This window comes from Haliotis cracherodii, unplaced genomic scaffold (assembly GCF_022045235.1).
Source record: "Haliotis cracherodii isolate W230 unplaced genomic scaffold, xgHalCrac1.p SCAF_24, whole genome shotgun sequence".
Classification (NCBI taxonomy): Eukaryota; Metazoa; Mollusca; class Gastropoda; order Lepetellida; family Haliotidae; genus Haliotis; species Haliotis cracherodii.
The window spans coordinates 6,069,935-6,095,519 of record NW_027266280.1 but is presented as its reverse complement, the minus strand read 5'-3'; the positions used below and the strand labels follow the sequence as shown (position 1 = coordinate 6,095,519).

The following is a 25,585-nucleotide window of genomic DNA, read 5'->3' as shown; positions in this document are numbered from 1 at the left end:
AAACCTATTATATCGGCTGCTAATATTGAACGCAATCAGCTGACCTGACTACCCGATCCATTCAGTTACTAATTGATATCAGCATGTATTCTAGGGAATCATTTCAAAACTGGAATTGGCTGTGATACCGGAAACAATGTAAATTCCTTTTGATCCGTATTAATTGTGTTTAATATGATAAGCATATTTACAATACAGGAATCAGTGTCGGCATTGCTTAAATTCAGGTGCATTTGGTCACATTGAACCTGAATTTATCCAATCAGAATAGACTTCGGTGTTGACTTCAAGGGGAGGCCGTTCTCGTGACACTTCGCGGGGTTGGTCGGCTCCAGGTCGGGCTTGAAACATTTCACTTTGGCAAAGAGGCACCTTGAGATAAAGAAACTTTGTGTCAGGAAAGAAGAAAATAATACAAGGAAGTGCAGAGGTTCGTCTATCACCAAAACACACTGTAGTGTCTTTAACTACTACTACTACAACAACTACTCTAGCTACAACTACAACTATTACAACAACTACTACAACAACTACTACTACTACTACTACTACTACTACAACATCAATAACTACTACAACTATTAAAACTGCTACTACTACTACTACTACTAATACAACCACTACTACTACAACTACTACTACTACTACTACTACTACTACTACAACTACTACTACTACTTCTACTACTACTACTACAACTACTACTACTACAACTACTGCTACTATTACTACTACAACTTCCACTGACCCGTGAAGATCTGGGTTAGAATAGGTCTTCAGCAACCCATGCTTGCCGTAAAAGGTGTCTATGCTTGTCGTGAGAGGCGACTGACGGGATCGGATGGTCAGGCTCGCTGACTTGGTTAATGCATGTCATCGTGTCCAAATTGCGTGGAACGATGCTCATGATGTCAATCATTGGATTATCTGGTCCTGACTCAATTATTTACAGACGGCCGTCATATAGCTGGAACATTGCTGAGTGCAGCGGTAAACAACAAACAACTTCTACAACTACTACTACTACAGCAACAACTACTATTACTACTACAACCACCACTACTACTACAACCAATAATAATAATAGTATGGTGATGATGAAGGGGGGCGTCATAATCAATTCCAACAACAGGAACAATCTTACTAATAAGTCACACAATGTAGGTCACACTTGACCTTCAACTAGGGGCACGGGTGGCCCAGTCGTCTAAGGCGCCGCGATTCGCTGTGCAGAGATGTGTCCCTTGGCCAGAAACCTATGATTGTGGGTTTTAATCCCGGTTCGCCCCGATAATGTTTCGAGGTTTGTCAGCACCATACACGTGCTCGTGGGTTTCACCGAAGTGGTAAACGTCTGAGACCTGCATCACTTCGGGCTTTCCTCCTACATTAAGCTGACATGCCGCGATATAACTGGAATACTGTTAAAATCGGCGTAGAACCCAACTCACTCACTCACACTTGTCTATATCTAGGACTACTACTTCTACTACTGCTGCTACAATTACCACTGCTATAACTACTGCTTCTTCTACAACAACAACAAAGCCTGGCATGGGGGTCATGATCTTCCCCAACAAATGCAAAAATCTTACTGGTTCGTGTACACCTTCCCGTCCGTGGCACAGAGATCGGAGTCTACGTGATTCCCACAGACGATGGTATCGATGTTGGTACAGAAAACGTCTTTGATCAGGTCATATCCTGGGTCATGGCCCCACGTGACGGTGCTTGGAGAAATGGTGGTGATGTGACTAGCTGGAGATGGCTTGACGTGACACGGTCCTCTGTGATTGAACAGCATGGCGGAAGATGGCCGACATCTTGCTTTGGCAAACACGCAGCTGAATGTGGATGGAAAAATAGAAGCAGTATCTTGGAACTGCAAATATACAGTTTATTCGTATGTAGAGGAAAAAAGTAATAAATGTATATTCTTGATGTTATCTTTAATGGAAAGTAGAGCATTCCTGTGTGAATATTGAATAGGAAGTGTAATATTAAATGAAAAGTAATAAATTCCTGGTGTAATATTGAATGATAAGTAGTAAATTCCGGGTGTCGTATTGAATGAAAAGTAGTATATTCCTGGTGTAATATTAAATGAAAAGTATATTCCTGGTGTAATATTGAATGAAAACTAGTATATTCTTGGTGTAATATTGAATGATAAGTAGTAAATTCCCGGTGTAGTATTGAATGAAAAGAAGTATATTCCTGGTGTAATATTAAATGAAAAGTAGTATATTCCTGGTGTATTATTAAATGAAAAGTGGTATATTCCTGGTGTAGTATTGAATGAAAAGTAATATATTCCTGGGGTAATATTGAATTAAATGTAGTATATTCCTGGTGTAATATTGAATGAAAATTGGTATATTCCCCGTGTAATATTGAATGGTAAGTTTATATTCCTGGTGTAATATTGAATGAAAAGAAGTAATTTCCTGGTCTATATTGAATGAAAAGTAATGTACTCCTTGAGTAATATTGGAAGTTGATATTCCTGGTGTAATATTGAATAGGAAGCTGATATTCCTGGTGTTATATTGAATGGGAAGCTGAAATTCCTGGTGTTATATTGAATGGGAAGCTGATATTCCGGGTGTAATATTGAATGGGAAGCTAATATTCCTAGTGTAATATTGAATAAAAAGTAGGATCTCAATGCTGAAATATTGAACGGGTATAAATTATAGTCAAACGGTTCAAAAGTATGTGCAAGCAGTATATCTAATCAGTAATGTTGACGGGAGTGTGGGATATGCCTGATGTAATATCCTATTGAACTGCAGTTGTGGTGAATGGAAAGAAATAGTAGTATATACCTGATGTATCACCGAATGCGGTAATATACCCGGGGTAATATCAAATAGAAATAATCAATATTCTGTACTTCATAAAATTGTATACACTACTTTCCTGTATTCCCCGTGAACACATACGGTCACGATATAGTAAAACTGCTTGGTGGAATCTACGAGTGAAACCACGGTCTGGTTCCAAGAGATGGGACCGCCTCCGTGGTCTAATGGTAGAGCGTCCGCCCGGAGAGCGGAATGTCCGGGGTTCGATCCCCAGCCGCGTCATACCAAAAGACGTTAAAAGATGGTACTTGTTGTTACCCTGTCTGGCGCTCGGCATTAAGGGGCTAAAACAAGTCAGAATACTGTGTCTGAGTGGGGTATTCATGTTAAACTGCAGCATGGTATCTCAGTGTGCGAGCACTATAAATCGGCATCAATCCGGACTAGTACAAGCAGCCACACACACACACATACACGTGCATGCACGTCGCTATATAAGTGCAATAATCTTTGACGCGACGTTAAACCCCATTTCACCTCACCTCACCTCACCTCCAAGAGATTGGAGCAAGGGAATGCTCAGACCAATGAGCGTTCAGATTACATGGGCTCTACATAACGCATCTGTATCAGCCAGCAGTAGGGTTTGCAAAGGTTCATGGATGGAGTTCATTTGACTTCCGTGAGCTATACACGGAGTAGTATAGACGACGGGGGTTCTGCATCGCCCCACCCTTCACCAGGCTCAGCTCCTGACACTGCGTGGGCTCACTTCATTAAAGGACTCACAACAGACACGTTTCACAGCTACACTGTAAGCAGGTCGTATGAATTCACGGGTTATAGGGGAATATAGTGAATACAAACCCGTGAAGTGTTGAAGAGGATCAGAGCTTAGCCTATTTGCTTATATGATTTCCGATTATCATTCTTATTTTTTCTTTTTCTCTTCTGCTGCGGTGATATCCATCCGAATCCAGGACCTTTGCATAGTCCAGATTTAAAGATTATACATCTAAACGTACGCAGTCTTAAAGACAAAGTAGATTTAATCAGTGCTGAATTAGATAGTTATGATGTTGTATGTTTAACAGAAACCTGGTTGCACCATGATATTCTTGCCACTGATATTACACTGATACCATTTTCAAATCGTAGCCTGTATCAAGGAATATATTTTAGATCTTTAATCAGAGTATAACGGACAGCCTGAGGTGGAGGCGCGCGAGGATATGTTGACAGTTTTTACGTAGTTAGTGTTAGTGTTAAATTAATAAGATTTCTGAATTCAGTTACAACAGTAACCGTACATTTATTTGTTACATTAAGTCAAATTAGTTATGATTATGTCTTATAATTGTTTTAGGATGGAAGGTACAGTTACCAAATAAAATATGCTGAAATATCAATTCATTATGACCATATTTCATAATCTATTTTTTAAAGTAACCCTCCTTACATTAAAGATAACTATTAAAAGAATATAGTACTTAAAGACATCGCAACAAACCGAATAATCAGGGGGGAGACTTTATATTGAAGGGGGCGCGAAATATATCCGCCCGGGGGAGATTTTATTTCAGAACAGATTCTCCTTGGGAGAATCTGTACCGGTATAAAATCTCCGGGGGGAGAATTTGTACTGGGGAAAGTTTATACCGGGACACCGCCACAAGGCAGGCTACCAGGAACTGATTGTTCGCTACTTATTTTTGCACCCTCCGCAATTAGACAAACTCATTTACGATTATTCGGTCCTTGCACTCACTGGTCGGGGTAGGTGACTTGGTCGGTGCCACATATCGTCTCATGCCCTGTGACTTTGTGTTGACTGCAGTCAAACTTCAAGATGGCGGCGCACAACATGGCGGAGTAACCATGTCCGTGAATGTGGCTGAGGACCTCTTCCACTGAATGCGTCGACCTGGCATCACCACTTAGTGTCCATTGGATATCGGACAGAAGCACTATAAACATATTTTGGTTATACTACATTACATACACAATTGGGTTACACTACAATATATGTAGTCTTAGGTACATTACGCTATAAGTGATTGAGTGAGTATGGTTTTACGCCGCTTTTAGCAATATTACAGCAATGTCACAGCGGGGGACACCAGAAATGGGCTTTAGACATTGTAACCATGTCGGGAATCGAACCCGGGTCTTCGGCGTGACGAACAAACGCTTTAACCACTGGGCTACCCGACCGCCCCGACGCTATAAGTAGACTCGGGTAATATAATATGCCAACAATGTTGGAAATAGGGGGGTCGATTTCGAAATTTGCATTTCACAGCCAACGTTACTAATATTGGGCAAAATCAACTCTGTTGGGTAGACATGCATGATTTCTTCGAGACATGGTTCTGGAAAGCTGACAAATGTTAGCTTAACGCATGTTGTTTCACTCATCAGTAAGAACAACATCGAGTTCATGAAGAGGTGGGTGGATTTTGACGTCGACGTAACCGTCTGCCAATGACATCCCAGGCGTGTTCAAGGCGTGCAATGATGTTGTCCCGATAGTTTGACCTGTGGCTCCCATGGACAATATAAAGCGCAGTTCGGCCAGTCATTGTGATACCACCCAATACCATTCTGGACCCACTACGGAAACGATCATACTGTACGTCATAACGTCAGAAAACACTCATTAGGTCGTCCGCAAACTCGATTCCTTCAGTCATGGAAGTCAAGAGTGAACCTCGATTCCCCAGAAAACGTGAAATCAGCCCAGCGTGCTATCACAGTGCTGACGTTCCCTAAACCACAGATGCCTCTGATTTGGGCACGTACACTTTCAGCATGTTGGAAACGTCACATGCTTCCACTTTGTATACATTATGGTGGCTAACTGATGCCTGTGAACATTCACACAAACATTCACTTTTGCTTTTAACAATTAAGTCACAACTTTTTTTAGAAGACTTTGTGCACAAATGTCTATAGCTTGAGTGAGGTACATAATTAGTTGTTTCTTCTACTTTAGCTATGCCTGCCTGGGACCTTGTTATTTATTGAAATGTAGTGGAATGTGGTACTTACTTATGTAGTGTTACACAGACTTAATACTTATTTACATAAGTCATAACATGTAGTCATATAATTGCAGTCATTTAAATGTTTTAAATATGTCATTAAGTTCCGAGACAAACCCAGCACTGGATATCTTCACCTTTCCTAAATGTTTCATTTGAGAATGAGTGAGCGAGTCCGTATGTATTTATCATGTATGTATTTGCTTGTAACAATGTTATTTATGTATAATGTAAAGCGTTCGTAGGTATGTTATGTGTTATGTGTACATAATTCGATTTTTCTAAGATGAACCGTTTTAATTTAGTGAGTATATTTTTCTTTGTATTTGTATTTAGATGCAGGCATCATAGTCCTGTCCGTTTGTGTTTGGTGAACGCAGTTCGCCAACCAGTTTCACCTACAGGGTATGCTTGTTATTGTCACTTATAACACATCCTTCAATGTATTTGTTAAAAACATGAGTTCTATCTATGTCTATGATGCTGTCTGTGTGACGATAATATAATATAATATGAGTGAGCGAGTGAGTGAGTATGGTTTTACGCCGCTTTAAGGGGGGGGGGGGGGGGGGGGGGGGGGGGGGGGGCACGCGTGGCCCAGTCGTCTAAGGCGCCGCGATTCGCTGTGCAGAGTTGTGTCCCTTGGCTTGGGCAAGCCAGAAACCTATGATTGTGGGTTCGAATCCCGGTTCGCCCCGATTGTGTTTCTAGGTTTGTCAGCACCATACCCGTGCTCGTGGGTTTAACCGAAGTGGTAAAGTTCTGTGACCTGCATCATTTCGGGCTTTCCTCCCACATTAAGCTGACACGCCGCGAAAAAACTGGAATACTGTTAAAAGCGGCGTTAAACCCAACTCACTCACTCACTCAAAACACTGCAGTGAAGAAATATATCAATACATATAAATTTTCAACGCCAGATAAAAACCAGTCTCGATTATCTGCTGAAACGGTTACCTATTGGCGTAAAGATGCAAAATAGTGGTGAAACCTGATATGAATAGATCACTAAAAATCAGTGCTGAAACCAGGGGTTCGCGAAAAGGGTAAGCATGTCCTGCTCTACCAGTAAGCACTGAAGAGTTGAAAAGAGTTCCGTGTCAGCATGGTTAGCTCCGTCAGCATAGAACTGCGATTTTTGAGATCCAGAAGGGAAGGGGGAGTGGTGTGGGGTGGGGGTGGGGTGGGGTAGGTGGTGTTGGTATGTGTTGAGTAGCGGACGAAGTGGTGTGAGGTGTTTGCTGGGGACAGAATAGTTGGGGTTTTTTTGCCACAGCTTCAAGATATCCGATTTACTGACTTATCTGACCAGGACCCACTTGCACAAAGTGATCTTAGCGCTACAATTATAGTAAGCCTATGTTAAATTATGGGAGTTACGATCATCTTAGCGCTAAGATCGTTTTGTGCAAGTGGGCCTTGATCACCAGATTCTTTTATAAGTGGGTCGTCACAGCTTCGCGCAAATGTTTGGTTAAACAGAAACCTGACGTATAACTGCAGAAATATCACATGGTACAGTTACAGACTCAAAGACGCTGTACCATGTGTACACATTCAGAACTTGAGGCCAGACTCACCAATAGCCAGCTGAACAGACAGCAGTACCCGGGAAAACCACATGCTTTGTTTCAGTTGAGGTGAAGGTAGCGTGGCGTGTTCTTGGAGAAAAACCCTTGCAATGCTGACCTTTTGAGATAAGGCCAAGCACGTTTGACATATATTGAATAATAGTGCTACGCTTGCTTAAAGTCTGTTAACTATTTGTAGAATTTGGTTTGTATGAAGTCAAATCCTTTAAGAGAAACTTGCTTGATTCATCTGTCAGTGGTGCATGTTCATTCCCAAGTTGAAACGCAAAGATTAAACAAAAAGATTAATTGTGAAATCAGTAAATGACTGCACAGATAACAGAACAATAACACCGGATTATGTCTACAATCATAGAATGCAATAGAATTGGTTAGATATGTGGCAGCAGCAATAAATAACAGGCAATAAAAGTCAGTGCACTGACGAATGTCCAGAAAGTGTCATGTTCGTTTGTCTTGAGCGAGATACGTGCTCCGTTCTGGAATCCAGAAAACAGGAATCGTATCATTTTTATACAAACTCCATGGCAAAAGAAAGCATTCAGTTGAAAACTATTGCCTTCTACAAACTTTCAGAAGTCAATCAGTCCTGCAAGGGAACAACTGTAAACAACCCACAACCAAAAACAAGTTCCCCACAGTGGAGCTCTCTGTACCGGGAGAGTCAATAAATAAAAGAAACAAAACCCTTTCCATATTCATAAGAAATCTCTGCCAAAAGCATGATAACTGCATGTATTCTAATCCAGGCAACGGACTCTAAAAAGTGAATCTGCAATTACATTGTCTTAGTTATTGATATGTTTGGTCTCAAGGTTAAACTGCTGCATCCTAAATATATCCGTATTTCAGCAATAACAGATTATTTTATTTACACATACATAAATACAATGTTCCAGTTCCATAATGACACTAATTACATGGTTCCATCCTAGTCTAGGATTGTGCAGCAAAGCAGGAAACTGGAAACCCCTTAAAGGCACTACAGCTGCAGATTGTTCACAAACACGCAGCCAGCAAGGATTTTGAAAAGTCACGTTATGTTTAACAACAAATCAAAAGAAAAAATGGATAAAACAGGTAATACCAATGATGGCAAATGAAATGTTCCAACCAAACTGTGTCAATATATCAAACTCATTCCTTCATGGTAGTATCAGTTGACATATTCCAAACAAGCTGTGTCAAGGTGCCATGCAAGCCCAACCCTCAACAAATGGAATTTAGATAGAGGTTGACGATTAAACTCACGTACATCCTAGACGAGAACCTTCTTCTAATACGCCTGCCAAGGTACCTGTTTGCTTATATTATCAAGATGGTGTTTTGATGAGAAAATGGAGAACTCAAGAAGTTTCTGCGGAAAATGTATGGAAGGAGTTTCACCAGATTGTGATTATCCAGAAAATTAACAAAAAGAGTTAAGTTCATTTACTGGCCCAGCCTGGATCAGTGGTGGGAGGAAAACCTAATAAGAAAAATCCCAGCCCCTTGAAACCTATACAAGCGTTTGAAGAGCCATTAAGCCAGGTCTACATTGATTGTATTGGTCGGTCGCCTAACACAAGGTCTGGTAATTAGTATTTGCACGTTTCAACCAGATTTCGAGAAGAGGAAAATTGCCGCGCTAATTAGTGTTAAGGCTTTGATCATCTCCATGGTTGGCTTAACCACAGTAGTTCAGTTTGATCAGGAGTCAAATTTTATGTCAGGGTTGTATAAGCAGGTCACGTGTGAGTTGGAGATTAGACAGATTCAATCTTGTGCTTATCAACCTCCGTCACAAGGTGCAATGGAGAGATTTCATCAGACTCTTAAAACTAGGATCAGCATTTACTGCTTTGAAACTGAGAAGAAGTGAGTTGAAGGCATTTGTGTTGCTGTTTGCAGCTACTAAGGTGTCAGTTCAGGAATCGCTAGTATTTAGTCCCTGTGAGTTTGTCTTTTGGCCCACGGTCAGAGGAACACTCAAGCATTGTAAGGAAGAACTATGGCCATAATTTGAATTTACTGGACTATGTGAATTATCGCCGGACAAAATGTAGAGCCAACTGTGACATAAATTGCAAAGGATTCCTTTGTAATTGGGTTTTGGTGATGTTTTCCATCCCTGGCCAATTGGAGATCATGGTCCTTATGTGATTGATAAGAAACTGTATGAAAAAGACCCCTGAAAACAAATTTACCCGCCATATCTTATTCATGGTTTAAATGAAGGTGGTGTATTTCCTGTAAAACAACATTGGAGCATCTCAGAAAAGAAGTCAAGTATATGTTGGAAAATGATGTCATCGAACCAAGTAATATTTAGAGGAGTAGGCTATGCAAATAGGCAAATTTCCCAGTTCTGACAAACAAAATGTATGGCTGGTAGATATGGAACATTTTGTCTAGACTTCCGAAATGTATTGAACCCCTTTTACTGACTTATTGGCCCAAAGTACAAAATTGCTTTGGGATTTTCACCACAGTGAGCTCTTATAACAGTGAAAGCCATAGTCATGAATCCTCTAGTCAGATTTTGAGAAAATAGTTAAGCTGGTGGTTGATATTGGTGCTGGTGGTGCACTGTTATAGGAATATATAAATGGCATCGATCACCCTATTTGTTACTTGTCAAAGAAATTTGACAAGCACCAGAAAAATTACTCTGCAATTGACAAAGAAAGCCTTCCTTTGGTTTGCCATGGCGAACATGTATTTGGGAACTACCAAAAATATGCCATTGAAATGTTCGCTGATCACAATCCACTGACTTTTCTTTATAGATGAAGACAAACATCTGAAATTAATGAGGTGGAGTTTGTTTTTGCAATGGTTTAATCCTGAGATCAAGCTAAGGTCTATGCAATCGCCACCTACAATTTAATTGTTGATTCCTGTGAAAATTGTGGTAGGTTTTTGACAGTTTATCTGCACACGTGTGCCTATGACGGACGTTACTTGCCGTATGTTAATATGCCTCCTCTGTGTAAAGGTTCCCTAAGATGGGGATCTGGTAGTCAGGCTCATCCCCAATTGCCCTCATACACGGATGGCGTGAGCCTTTGGTCATGCTTGCAATCAATGGTTCACCTAGTCCAGAATCGATCAATTACTGGCTGCCATCAAAGAGCTGGAATATTGCAGAATGCAGCAACTCACTGTCGACGGTTTAGCCTTGTATGCTGTATCGCAAACGGTTGTGCTTTCATGTTGTGCTGATGGTCACCTAATCAACCATACCAGCTAACCTAACCACATGATACACTATATCACCAATTAACACCGGAATACGTTGCAGAGGATCTATACTAATCTTGAATCCCCACGTTTAATACAAGCTTAAAATACATTGACGTGATACCAGAAACATTGGAAGTTCATATTTGTTAATGATTACTATCATAGGTATATTAACAGTACCGAAACCAGTGTCCACTTTACAACAGGTTTATTGGCATTTGAAACTTTTAATTTAACACATGGAGTGTGAATTTATCCAACCAGAAATGGGTTTGGTGTTGACTTCAAAGGGAGGCTATTCTCGTGACACTTCGCGGGGTTGGTTGGCTCCAGGTCAGGCTTGAAACATTTCACTTTGGCAAAGAGGCACCTTGAGACAGAAAAACAGTGTGTCAGGAAGGAATTAAAAAATACTAGGAACCGGGTGTGGGTTTGAGGGATGGAGTGGGGTGGGGTGAGGTGGGGTGGGTTGGTTTGGTTTGGGGGGTGAGATTGATTTATCACTAAAACACACATCATTAAAAATCACCGAAGTGGTAAACGTCTGAGACCTGCATCACTTCGGACTTTCATCCCACATTAAGCTGACACACCGTGATATAACTGGAATACTGTTAAAAGCGGCGTTAAACCCAACTCACTGACTCACTCACTCACTGAAAGACCCACAGCTGTTTAATCTTCTTTATGGGCTCATTCGTTTGTATACCGTTTCTACAGCACCGTAATGATTGTAATGTTTTCATCCCAGTTGAAAACAGGCTGTGCACAATATGTGGGCCTTAGTTTAATAAATTCCATGAAGCCTGTTTATGCCAACAATAGTGAAATCACATGTGACACGTTCCTATGACTGTTCGTATAGGAAAAACAACTATTGATGGTTCCTGAAATTTGAAACATTGTGGAAAATTTAATTTAGGGAAACTGATTTGTGTGTGAGAATGTTCCTGTGTAATTGTCTTACTGGTTCGTGTACACCTTCCCGTCGGTAGCACAGATGTCGGAGTCTACGTTGTTCCCACAGGTGATGAGGTTGATGTTGGTACAGAAAACGTCCTTGATTAGGTCAAAGGCCGGGTCGTGCCCCCAGGTGACGGTGCTTGGAGGGATGGTGGTCATGTGACTGGCTGGAGATGGCGTGACGATACACGGTCCTTTGTGATCCATCCTAATGGTAGATGATGATTGACATCTTGCTTTGGCAAACACGCAACTGTATGTGGATGGCGAAAAAACAGCTGTAACTTGGAACGGAATATAGTTTATTCGTATTGTAATGTTGAGTGGGAAATCAGTATATTCTTTATGTAATATTAAATGGAAAGTTGTATGTACCTTTGTTAATATTAAGCGGAAAGTAATATATTCCTGCTGTAATATTGAGTTGAAAGTAATATATTTTTATTGTAATATTGAATGAACAGCGATATATTCCTGCAGTAATGTTCAGTGGAAAGTAGTATATTCCTGCTGTAATGTTCAGTGGGAAGTAGTATATTCCTGCCACAATGTTCAGTGGGAAGTAGTATATTTCTGCTGTAATGTTCAGGGGGAAGTAGAATATTCCTGCCGTAATGTTCAGTGGGAAGTAGTATATTCCTGCCGTAATGTTCAGTGGGAAGTAGTATATTCCTGCTGTAATGTTCAGTGGGAAGCAGTATATTCCTGCCGTAATGTTCAGTGGGAAGTAGTATATTCCTGCCGTAATGTTCAGTGGGAAGCAGTATATTCTTGCCGTAATGTTCAGTGGGAAGTAGTATATTCCTGCCGTAATGTTCAGTGGTAAGTAGTATATTGCTGCCGTAATATTCAGTGGGAAGTAGTATATTCCTGCCGTAATGTTCAGTGGGAAGTAGTATATTCCTGCCGTAATGTTCAGTGGGAAGTAGTATATTCTTGCCGTAATGTTCAGTGGTAAGTAGTATATTCCTGCCGTAATGTTCAGTGGGAAGTAGTATATTGCTGCCGTAATGTTCAGTGGGAAGTATTATATTCCTGCCGTAATGTTCAGTGGTAAGTAGTATATTCCTGCCGTAATATTCAGTGGGAAGTAGTATATTCCTGCCGTAATATTCAGTGGGAAGTAGTATATTCCTGCCGTAATGTTCAGTGGTAAGTAGTATATTCCTGCCGTAATGTTCAGTGGGAAGTAGTATATTCCTGCCGTAATGTTCAGTGGTAAGTAGTATATTGCTGCCGTAATGTTCAGTGGTAAGTAGTATATTGCTGCCGTAATGTTCAGTGGTAAGTAGTATATTGCTGCCGTAATGTTCAGTGGGAAGTAGTATATTCCTGCCGTAATGTTCAGTGGTAAGTAGTATATTGCTGCCGTAATGTTCAGTGGTAAGTAGTATATTGCTGCCGTAATGTTCAGTGGGAAGTAGTATATTGCTGCCGTAATGTTCAGTGGTAAGTATTATATTCCGTCCGTAATGTTCAGTGGGAAGTAGTATATTCCTGCCGTAATATTCAGTGGGAAGTAGTATATTCCTGCCGTAATGTTCAGTGGGAAGTAGTATATTCCTGCCGTAATGTTCAGTGGGAAGTAGTATATTCCTGCCGTAATGTTCAGTGGGAAGTAGTATATTCCTGAAGTGATATGTTCTTAATATAATAATGAATGGAAAATGGCATATTGCTGCGTTCGAATTGAATGTATTATAGTCAAGTACTTATATTGTGTAGGTAATATTGAAAGTGAGGGGGGATTATATGCCTGAAAATGAAAATGCAGTTATAGAAAATGGAAAGTATTATACTTCTGATGTATCACCGAATGGAAAATAGTATATACCCAGGATGATATTGAATAGAAATATTATTCCCGCGGCAATGTTGAATGGGGTATTTTGTTCATACCATAATATTGCTGCTATAAGATAAAAGCTTGATTGGTTCCAAAGTCCAATTTACTAACATCGTCTACGCTTAATAGATTGTTATACACCAATTTGTCCCAGTGCCCGGGAATACATACAGTCGCTATGCAGTTGTCTCGCTGTTTGGAACCAACGTGTCAAGGCAAGGACTGAGAGAGAACACGGAAATGTTCAGACCAATGAGCGTTCAGATTACATCGGCTCTACACATCGCTTCCACATCATCCAACGGCAGGGTTCGCAAAAAGTATATGTACGGAGTTGTGTTCATTTGACTTCCGTGAGTTTTTCACGGTTACACTGTATCTCGGCCGTATGTATTCACGGGTGACGGAGGAACATGGTGCAGACAAACCCGTGAAGTATGGAAGATAACCAGAGTTCAGCGGGCACAAAGCATCACGACAAGGAGGTTGTGGTTTTGCTGCCTCCATTTGCATCTGGTTGGCTGCGGTCTTTGTATCCTTTCATCTGTTCCGCGTTTAATTTGGGGATTATGTTTCATCCCGTCAAAAAAGTCAGCGGATTTGTGCTCTAGGATTTACAATTTATAAACCAGTCGGTTTTCTAATCCCTTACTCCAAAAGGGCATGCTTTATTAGAATATTTTTTAAACTTTTTGATATAAGATTTAGTAAAAGGATTCCAGATCCACAACAAAAACCGGTTGTTCTTTTGGGTGCAGCCATCTTGTTTCCAAAGTATTCCCAGTAGTGACATAAAGACAAACTGATTTTAAACGAGGAAGGGGGTACGGTAACCACAGCAACTCATATTCGGCTCCTGAACACACTCACTAGTCGGGGTAGGTGACGTGATCGGTGCCACACAATATCTCGTGCTTTGTGACTGTGTGCTGACTGCAGTTAAACTTCATCATTGCGGCGCACATCGTGACTGAGAAACTGTGTCCGGGATCTCCGAGGGCCTGCTCCACTGGCTGCGTCGTCCTCGTCCTGGCCGCTAGTGTCCTCTGAATCTCGGACAGCAGGACTACAAACATACTTAAGTTACACTACATAGCACACATATCTCGGGAGGACCACACTGTACTTGTCTAACATGAGTGAGTGAGTATTGTTTTATATTTAGCAATATTCCAGCAATATCACGGCAGGGGACACCAGAAATGGACTCCACACATTTTACCCATGTCGGGAATCGAACCCGGACCTTCGGTGTGACGAGCGAACGCTTTAACCACAAGGCTACCCGACCGCCCCATTGTCCAGCATGATCCTCAGCGAGGTGGCCCAGCTTTGGTTACTCGTGGCCTATAGCCCGTGTTTTAAAACTGTATACATGAGATTGTTATGCCTAATATGTTTCATGAATTGTTTCTTAATATAAATAATTATTCATAAACAAACTGTGTATATATCAACTTGGTCTCGTCGCTATATGGGTGAAATAATGCCGATGCGACGTTAAATTTTAACTCACTCACTCACTTGTCTAACACTAAACTGACTGACTGCGTGGTCTCGTGGTAGAGCGTCCGCCTGGAGAGCGGGTTCGATCCCCGGCCGCTTCATACCAAACAACGTTAAAATATGGTACTTGTTGTTACCCTGTCTGGCGCTTGGCATTAAGGGGTTAAAACAAGGACTGGTCGGCTCGGAGTCAGTATGCGGTGTCTGAGTGGGGTATTCAAGTTAAACTGCGGCAGGGTATCTCAGGGGGCTACCACTATTAATCGGCATCAGTCCGGACTAGTACAAGTTCGAATCCCGGTTCGCCTTGATTATGTTTCTAGGTTTGTCAGCACCATACCCGTGCTCGTGGGTTTCACCGAAGTGGTAAATGTCTGAAACCTGCATCACTTCGTGCTTTCCTCCCACATTAAGCTTACACACTGTGTAACTGGAATAATGTTAAAAGTGGCGTTAACCCCAACTCACTCACTCACTCACATGTGCCAATACTGTACTTCCTGTACATTTGACGTACGATATACTACCTGTACACTTAATTGATGTACAGAACACTGTACTTTTAGTAATACTCGGATAACACTATGCTACCTGTACACTTGATCGACGTACAGAACACTGTACTTTTAGTAATACTCGGATAACACTATGCTACCTGTACACTCAATTGACGCACGGAACACTGTACTTTTAGTAATACTCGGATAACACTGTGCTACCTGTTCACTTGATCGACGTACAGAACACTGTACTTTTAGTAATACTCGGATAACATTATGCTACCTGTACACTTAATTGATGTACAGAACACTGTACTTTTGGTAATACTCGGATAACACTATGCTACCTGTTCACTTGATCGACGTACAGAACACTGTACTTTTAGTAATACTCGGATAACATTATGCTACCTGTACACTTAATTGATGTACAGAACACTGTACTTTTGGTAATACTCGGATAACACTATGCTACCTGTACACTTAATTGACGCACGGAACACTGTACTTTTAGGTATATTCGGATGACACTATACTACCTGTACACTTAATTGATGTACAGAACACTGTACTTTTTAGGTATACTCGGATGACACGCTACTACCTGTACACTTAATCGACGTACAGAACACTGTACTTTTGGGTATACTCGGATAACACGCTACTACCTGCACACTTAATTGACGTACAGAACTCTGTACTTTTGGGTATAGTCGGATAACACTATACTACCTGCACACTAAATTGACGTACAGAACACTGTCCATTTGGGTATACTCGGGTAACACTATACTACCTGTACACTTAATTGACTTACAGAACACTGTACTTGTAGGTATACTCGGATAACACTATACTACCTGTACACTTAATTGACGTACAAAACACTGTACTTGTAGGTATACTCGGATAACACTATACTAACTGTACACTTAATTGATGTACAGAAGACTGTACTTTTTAAGTATACTCGGATAATACTTTACTAACTGTACACTTAATTGATGTACAGAACACTGTACTTTTTAGGTATACTCGGATAATACTTTACTAACTGTACACTTAATTGATGTACAGAACACTGTACTTTTTAGGTATACTCGGATAATACTTTACTAACTGTACACTTAATGGACGTACAGAACTCTGTACTTTTAGTAATACTCGGATAACACTATACTACCTGCACACTTAATTGATGTACAGAAGACTGTACTTTTTAGGTATACTCGGATAATACTTTACTACCTGTACACTTAATGGACGTACAGAACTCTGTACTTTTAGTAATACTCGGATAACACTATACTACCTGTACACTTAATTGACGTACAGAACACTGCACCTTTAGGTATACTCGGATAACACTATACTAACTGTACACTTAATTGACGTACAGAACACTGCATCTTTAGGTATACTCGGATAACACTATACTACCTGTACACTTAATTGACGTACAGAACACTGCACCTTTAGGTATACTCGGATAACACTATACTACCTGTACACTTAATTGACGTACAGAACACTGCACCTTTAGGTATACTCGGATAACACTATACTACCTGTACACTTGGCTTACACATACCATAGGTACACTTATTTTATGCTATGAATTATCAATAAATTGTGTCTACTTTGTGTGTATACACCACTGAACCAGTTCACACTGCATGTTTTGGGCATTAAACAAGGGAGTCAAACTAGACACCCATACTGAGCCACGGTCATGCCATGCATTATAACTAAGTTATCTTCCAAAGTGGGTCGTTTTATAGCCTTGCGCAATACGGCATTTGTGTGGTCACATGGAAACCTGGCGTGTACCTTCAAAACCAGCACGTGTTAACTAGTAGCAGACGCTGTATCCTCTGTGCACATGGAAGATGTTGAGGTTAGACTCACCAATAGCCAGCCCAGCAACCACTAGTGCCCGGGAACAACGCATAGTTTGTGTCAGGTGGGAAGATGTCAGCGTGGCGTATACCTCCTGGCAATGTTGACCTCTTGAGATAAACCCCAAATTTTCATTTAAGAAATAAACGACTCGTAGTCGTTGTTTAAAAACAATATAACTCTGCATGGAGAATAATTACGATGGGCGTTGCCCCGAGTGGTCATACTCCTTGCATTGTTTTATTGTACGATACAAAACGACGAGTCTTTTGTTTCTTAAATCAATATGAGAAATTAGCATTATTTACAGCCTCTAAGTATATTGCATAATTCATTATTTTCCCTGTGAAAATTTGTGGACATTCGTGTAAGTATTTTCGCACTTTATCTGCACACGCGGACCCTTTTCGCGCAAACCTGGTGTCATCACTGATATATTTCAGTGATCCTTTCATATGATTTTCACCTCTATTTTGCCTTGAACGCCCAACGGGATGTGTTTCGGATAATCGAGACTGGTTATTCTCTGGCGTTGGCTCCGTGGTCTAGTGGTAGAGCGTCCGCCCGGAGAGCGGAAGGTCCGGGGTTCGGTCTGTGTCTGAGTGAAGTATTCGGGTTAAACTGCGGTATGGTATGTCAATGAGCTAGCACTATAAATCGGCATCTGCCGGACTAGTACACACACGCACGCATGCACGCACGCACGCACGCACGCACACACACACACACGTGCTATATAAGTGCATTAATCTTGGACGCGACGTAAAAGCCAATTTCACCTCACCTCACCTCTGGCGTTGACGATTCATATTTACTTCTCAACTGCAGCATGTACCGATAGTTCAGTGTGCTTCATGATTGTACAAGCCCAATCCAGAATCGATTAATTTCCGGCCACCGTCAAATAGCTGGACTATTGCTGAGTGCAGTACATCACTGTCAACGCTTTAACCTTGTGGTTATTACGTTGATACATCTTACAGAAGACCCGTGTTCCGATTCTCTGATTGTGTACAATGAGTAAAACATGTGGTGTCTTCCACAGTTATATTGTTGGAATCTTGCTAAAGCCGCCTCACTGTATTTGTGCTAATGTTTGCACGTTATAGTAATCACTAAATGATACTATCTCCTTGATGTCGTGATGTCTGCCATCTTCCCGGGGCAAAGGAACAATAAAGGTCCAAGGTAGACACAATTTTATTGATAACAACTTCTTTAATACTGTAAAAAACGACGTTTCGGTATAGATCCTTATACCGTTGTCAAACAAGACTGAATGAGGGGCGTGGTACAGAATATTTACTGAACTAAATTAAAAACTTCACAATCCTAGAATTTTAACATTTTGACCAGTTATCATTGTGGGCCCTTATTGTGTATTTAAACAGTAATGGCCACGTATTGTCTTCAGGTAACACCCGTTTTTGTGCAGGTGAATCGATCAAAATCATGTGCTCAGCACTATAGGGGCAAAAGTGTTTTTTCACGTGCAACTGGTCACGTGGCCATAATACCGCACGTGTTTTCAGCCATACTTGTTAGCAGTCATTAACAAAAAAAGAAAAACACGAGAAAACAAAAGTCTTTACGGCCATTTGTCATGCCACGCCTTTCAAATGTGAAACGTGAACGTGCCATCGGCATGTTGCAGACGGGAACGATGGGTCACAAGAAGTTTTATTTCGACTTCAGGCAGATCGTTGGTCTGATATTGTTAAATAGTGGTCAAATAGCCTATTCCCTACCACTGATTTTGCCCACCTGAGCTAGATATAGAGGAGACAAACGAAAGCGCCACGTCTGTTTTAATTTAGGTCTGCGCATCTAGATTCAGAGTGAAAAACACCTACGCAGAGACTGAATGACAAGAGGGATGTCTGTGGGAAAGCATCAATATCACTGCATTGCGGCAGTGTGGTGTTGATGTTTGGTCTTGTGGAAAAGCATCAATATCACTGCATTGCGGCATTGTTGTGTTGATGTTTGGTGTTGTGGAAAAGCATCAATATCACTGCATTGCGGCAGTGTGGTGTTGATGTTTGGTGTTGTGGAAAAGCATCAATATCACTGCATTGGGGCAGTGTGGTGTTGATGTTTGGTGTTGTGGAAAAGCATCAATATCACTGCATTGGGGCAGTGTGGTGTTGATGTTTGGTGTTGTGGAAAAGCATCAATATCACTGCATTGCGGCAGTGTGGTGTTGATGTTTGGTGTTGTGGAAATGCATCAATATCACAGCATTGCGTCAGTGTTGTGTTGATGTTTCAATGAAACTTTAGTTATACTTTAATCCAAGGGCGTGATGCAGGACACATTGTAAATTCATTTAGATGTTTGGTAATGGTGTATAACGTCACAGGAATATTTACAGAACGGAAACTAGTGTCAGTATTGATTAATTACAGGTTTATCATGGTACTTGAAACATTGAAACATATGCGTCACATGGGGTGTGAATTTATCCAATCAGAACAGTCTTCGGAGTTGACTTCAAGGGGAGGCCGTTCTCGTGACACTTTGCGGGGTTGGTCGGCTCCAGGTCGGGCTTGAAACATTTCACTTTGGCAAAGAGGCACCTTGGATAAAGAAACTTTGTGTCAGGAAAAAAAAAATAATACAAGAAGGTGAGAGAGAGGGGGAATGTGCCTCTGTGTGTATATGTGTGTGGGTGTGGGTGTGGGTTGGTACTGGTGTAGGTGTGTGTGTGTGGGGAGGTTTTGGTTTGGGTGTGGGTGGGTGTGTGGGTCGGGTGTGTGTGTGTGTGTGAGGGGGTGTGGGGGTGGGTCTAGGTGTGTGTTGATGTGGGGGTGGGTGGGTACTTGTGTGGGTGTGAGTGTCAGTGTGTGTGTGGGGGGGGGGGGGGATAGTGGCGTGGGTGAATGTGGGTGGGTATTGGTGTGCGTTTAGGTGTGACTGCGTGTGTGTGTGTGTGTGGGGGGGGTGTTATTGGTATGGGTTGGTAGGTGTGTGAATGCAGTGTAGTGTATTGGTGTCTCTACGTATATTCTATTTGTTTGTTTATTGTTAAACGACGCAAATATTCCAATTTTCAGGTGAGGGTCGTGAAAAATAAAATTAAGGAAGGGCATGAAAGAATAGGGAAGTTTCATAACTTTACATACATTTTTTTCAAGAAATACTTTTCAAGGGCCTTGAAGAAAACGACTATTTAGGGATGTCATCAGAATTGGACTAACTTTACGAAATGCCTTGTCTCAGGCCCGCCTGTGTTTAATGACTAATAAGTTACGTTTATTTACTATTTCGCTTAATCAGATCAACCGCAAACAACGGCAACGGTCTTACTGGTTCGTGTACACCTTCCCGTCCGTGGCACAGATGTCGGAGTCTACGTGATTCCCACAGATGATGGTGTTGATGTTGTCACAGAAAACGTCTTTGATCAGGTCATATCCTGGGTCATGGCCCCACGTGACGGTGCTTGGAGGAATGGTGGTCATGTGACTGTCTTGGGGTGGCCTGCCGCACGCTCCTTCGTAATCCAACTTAATGGTAGATGATGGTTGGCAGCTTGCTTTGGCAAACACGCAGCTGGGTGTGGATGGGAAAATACATAATATTCAATAGTATTCATACAGTAAAACGGAAAATCTTGTTGAATGGGAAACTAGTGAGTGAGTATGGTTTTACGCCGCTTTTAGCAATATTCCCGCAATATCACGGCGGGGGACACCGCAAATGGGCTTCACACATTGTACCCATGTCGGGAATCGAACCCGGGTCCTCGGCGTGACGAGCGAACGCTTTAACCACTAGGCTACCCGACTGCCCCTAATGGGAAACTAGGATATTCATGAAATAACACTGAATGGAGAGTAATATAATTCATCTTGTAATGGGGAATGGAAAAGTAGGCTATAAATGTGATATAAATGTGATGAAAGTGAATTAGAAACTAGCATATGCTTTTTTAATATTGAATTAAAAAGCTGACATCAAACTTACACGCCGTGGTATGACTAGAATACTGCCCAAAGCGGCGTTAAACTCACTCACTCACTCACTCACTCACAATGGATATTGCTTTCTACAGAAACTTTATATATATATATAGAACAGAGGTTCCAAGAGGAATATATTTTATATGTATTTGATATGGGTATGCACAGCCGTATAGATGCATCTTATTATTTTCATGGGTCGAAGTTTGACGTTAACCTGATTATTATGACGAGAAAAAAACTAAAGTGGAGCCACAGTGACTTTTAACGTAACTATTTGAGAAATCAGACATTTTTTAGGGTAAAGTTAAACATCCTTTCAGATTTGTAACGAGCGACTGATGTTACAGTTTAATTCACATTCGTCACCACTCGCTCCTTTCCATAACCTGCAAGACGACTCGTCCGCCTATCGATGAATGTTATGTGCGAAAATACGACAAACCAATCAGAATGTGCGTATGATTTCAAGTTCTTCGTCAAAGAATCCCTCAGAAATATTTTTTTATTTTACATATGTCTTGCATCTAAAAATATACCCAAGATACAGTTTAATGTGTTCAATCATACTGTATAATTCCGTACGTCCCGATGTGCTTTAAATTGCATCTGAAATATATGTAATATATGGGGAAATGTAAGTGAACCATTTCGCAACGAATTGACAATTGTTTAGGTATGCCCGTTTGCGCTAAGACGGAACCCGGTCGCAAATATGGCCATGAGAGTGGCACGAGTCGCTATTCGGCTTATCCCGGAATAACACGAGTTGTTCACGAATGGTTAATTCACTCTAGAGTGAATTTTAAGGTATTGATTTGAGCCTACTGCACCGGCACACGATACTTGTGATTTGACTGCTTCTAATTGCATCCACAAAACATTTAGGCCTACTCATATTCGATTATTCGGCCCCTGAAGACACTCACTGGTCAGGGTAGGTGACTTGGTCGGTGCCACACATTGTCTCGTCGTCTGTGACTTTGTGATGACTGCAGTCAAACTTCAAGATGGCGGCACACATCGTGGCGGAGAGAGGATGTGTTGGGATTTGGGCGAGGGCCTGATCCACTGACTGCGTCGGCTTCGCTAGTGTCCATTGAATCTCGGTCAGAAGAACTACAAACATATTTTAGTTGCACTACACTTGGGTTGCACTACATAGACACGAGTAACACTACTGGAACACTTAGGTAACACTAAACGATAGGCGCACTTAACTAACACTATGCTACCGGTGCACTTAAGTAGCACAGTACTGTAGGTACACTTGGCTTACACTAGACTACTGGTATACCTCAGTAGCACTACACTGTAGATACACCAAACCTATGTTCAATGGACATCAAGCCTGTTTTATCTACGTCAAGCTTATGTAACTGTTCGTCAAGGCTATTGTTATAAGGTTAAAAATGCATCTCAAAAACATTAGAAAATGATAACAAATAAAACCATTATAGCTGCAATGAGGAGTTGCATTGGATATAGTTTGGGACAGAACTTGTAGTTTGAAAGGAATCAATAGATAAAAGACATTTCACATTTATCACAAGTGTATTCTGGACATTTCATAATTATCATTGGATTGGTTCAGGGCTATCGTCCATTAGTTAATGAAACAAATAGAGAGTTTCAAGGTATATTTCATTTGGAGATTCCGGATGCGTGTCACAAAATCAATAGAGAGATGAGCGATATGGCACGTCGGCTTCTGTATTTTTCCGATTACGACACACATGAGTTCATGGTCAGATCTAACTTTTAACGAATCAAAATGGTTCTTTATTATGCGTGTGTGAATGCTGATAGAGAAAACATGGAGTAAGTGTCGTTAGACCAATCACTCCTTGACGGTGCCGAGCCGCGGCGGACAAGGCGAGTGGCAATGTCAGGACGTAAATGACCACAAGGACCAAGAACGGCAATACATTTAGTAACTGTATATGGGTCGCACTGGACGCCCGAAAGCAGTTACGACACTATGTACGAGGGCCATTCAATATATAATCAGCCTAACCTTTTTGCTACTGCTCCTCACTTCTTCTTTTTCCACATAATCACCATTGAGGTCTATGCACTTTGTCCAGCGATGTGTGAGAGCTAAAAGCCCGTTGTGATAGAGACCATGGGGTTCTTCGTGTAACCACCCCTCCACTGCTGTCGTGAGTTCATCATCGGACCGGAAATGACCACGCAATTCTTTCTTCAAGTTTGGGAAGAGAAAGTAGTCGCTTGGTGCCAGGTCTGGTGAGTAAGGTGGATGAGGCAATACTTTGAGCTCGTTCCGCTTCACTGCGGCAACCGCAAGTCGACAGGTGTGCACTCCGGCATTATCATATTGGAGCAGCCCACCTTTTGTGATCTTTCCACGACGTTTGGCAAGAATAGCAGTCTGCAAACGGTCCCGGAGATCGGAGTAGTACTCTCCAGTAATAGTCTGCCCACGTGGCAAGTAGTCAATGAGCAAGACCCCTTTGGTATCCCAAAAGATGGTTGCCATGACTTTGCCAGCCGATGGTTGAGTCTTAAACTTTTTGGGACGGGGTGAAGCAAAGCCAGTCCACTGCTTACTCTGTTCTTTGGTTTCTGGGTCATAGTGGTGTACCCAGGTTTCATCACCAGTAACAATTCTCTCCATAAAGTTGTCTGCATCCCGACTGCATTGCGGCAAAAGTGCCTGACACATTGACGCACGTACAGCCTTCTGATCATCACTCAGACATTTCGGGACCCATCGGGCAGACAGCTTCCTCATACCCAGACGATCATGCAAAATGGTATGGACACTTCCCTCTGAAATGTCCAAGGCATTGGCCATTTCTGACACCTTCATTCGCCTGTCTTTGACAACCAGTTGTCTCACAGCTTCACTGGTTTGGTCATTGGTCACCTCTACAGGCCTGCCAGGGCGTGGCTCATCTTCCAGGTTCACCCGACCCCTCTTAAATTCTGCAACCCAGAATTTGACCATTGCATACGAAGGTGCACTGTCACCATAAACATCTGACAATTCATCATGTATCTCCTTTCCCCGTTTCCCTTTTAAGTAGAGGTACCTAATAACAGCCCTGTATTCAACCTTTGACGAAAATTTGGCAGAATCTACCCTTGCCATCTTTATAGATCACGTGTGTGACTTCAAATACAATTTCCTGTGAAACTTTGTCTATGCACGTGACATACATTGGTGCACAGCACGTGACAAACATGCAACCGTTAAGATCTGATAAACAGCTTAGGCTGGTTATATATTGAATGGCCCTCGTATCGTCTACGCCAAACCTATGTTCAATGGATGTCAAGCCTGTCTAGTCTAGAAACACCATGGTACAAGTATGTCAAACATCCGACTAGTTTACGTGAACAATTTGTCTTCTCCGGTCATCTTGTCATATTTACGCCTGACCTGTCTACGTCCAGTTCATGTCTAGTCTTATCAGTCTATATCTCATCTACGTTTACCGACTTATCTGACCTGATCTCCAGTCACTTTCAAACGTGGGTAGTTTTAGCATGGCACAAGTCCGAAATTGTTAGGTCAAATGGAAACCTGGCGTAAAACAATATTAACATCACGTGGCACAGTCAAAGACGTCGAGGCCAGACTCACCAAGAGATAGCCCCAGAATCAGCAGTCCTCGGGAACAGTGCATGGTTAGTTCCAGGTGTGAAGAGGTCAGCGTCGCGTATACCTGAAGACAAACTGGCAATGCTGACCTCTTTAGATAAGCCCAGAATATATGCCATATATAGCATGATATTGCTTCATTCACTTAAAGGCTTGGGATTACTTTTGTTTGTTTGTTGTTTAACGCCGCACTCAGACAATCCAGTGATTGACAACATGAGCATCGATCCACTCGATTGGGATCTATGACATGCATCATCCAAGTCAGCGAGCCTGTCAACCCGATCCCGTCTGTCACCTCTTACGACAAGCATAGTAGCCTTTTACAGCAAGCATGGGTTGCTGAAGACCTTTTCTTCCCGGATCTCCTTCATTGTACCCAATAAACGTCACAGCCACATGATTCATTGATCTGATCCTTCCTTGTAAACGTCACAGCAACATGGTTCAGTTTGGGTTCTTCCTTGTATCCGATCAAAGAACCATATGGCTGTGATGTTTATTGGCACATGCCAGTCATCAGGATGTGTCACATGGACGCATGTTTCACAGGTGTTATGTGCAAAGTTTGACCTTGTTTGCTACTGCAAGGATAACATCTTTAATTACT

The 25,585-nt window shown here is 41.7% G+C and overlaps 3 protein-coding genes across 3 annotated transcripts; all 3 read right to left on the bottom strand.

The window, feature by feature from the left end:
- Positions 1–201: 201 nt before the first annotated feature.
- On the bottom strand, positions 202–7,521 carry LOC139472467 (tomoregulin-1-like). The gene is made up of 4 exons (XM_071254943.1): positions 7,432–7,521; positions 4,576–4,774; positions 1,596–1,844; positions 202–372 (listed from the first exon to the last, which is right to left on the bottom strand). The coding sequence occupies exons 1-4, from the start codon at positions 7,472–7,474 to the stop codon at positions 255–257; spliced, it is 609 nt and encodes a 202-aa protein (XP_071111044.1). The 5' UTR covers positions 7,475–7,521; the 3' UTR covers positions 202–254.
- Positions 7,522–10,879: 3,358 nt separating this feature from the next.
- On the bottom strand, positions 10,880–17,478 carry LOC139472464 (tomoregulin-1-like). The gene is made up of 4 exons (XM_071254940.1): positions 17,392–17,478; positions 14,348–14,543; positions 11,636–11,884; positions 10,880–11,038 (listed from the first exon to the last, which is right to left on the bottom strand). Exons 1-4 carry the CDS (start codon positions 17,432–17,434, stop codon positions 10,921–10,923), a joined length of 606 nt encoding a protein of 201 aa, XP_071111041.1. The 5' UTR covers positions 17,435–17,478; the 3' UTR covers positions 10,880–10,920.
- A 1,088-nt stretch (positions 17,479–18,566) lies between these two features.
- Positions 18,567–25,054, bottom strand: LOC139472372 (tomoregulin-2-like). Its single transcript, XM_071254843.1, has 4 exons — positions 24,958–25,054; positions 22,277–22,466; positions 20,692–20,937; positions 18,567–19,961 (listed from the first exon to the last, which is right to left on the bottom strand). Exons 1-4 carry the CDS (start codon positions 24,998–25,000, stop codon positions 19,844–19,846), a joined length of 597 nt encoding a protein of 198 aa, XP_071110944.1. The 5' UTR covers positions 25,001–25,054; the 3' UTR covers positions 18,567–19,843.
- Positions 25,055–25,585: the final 531 nt, after the last annotated feature.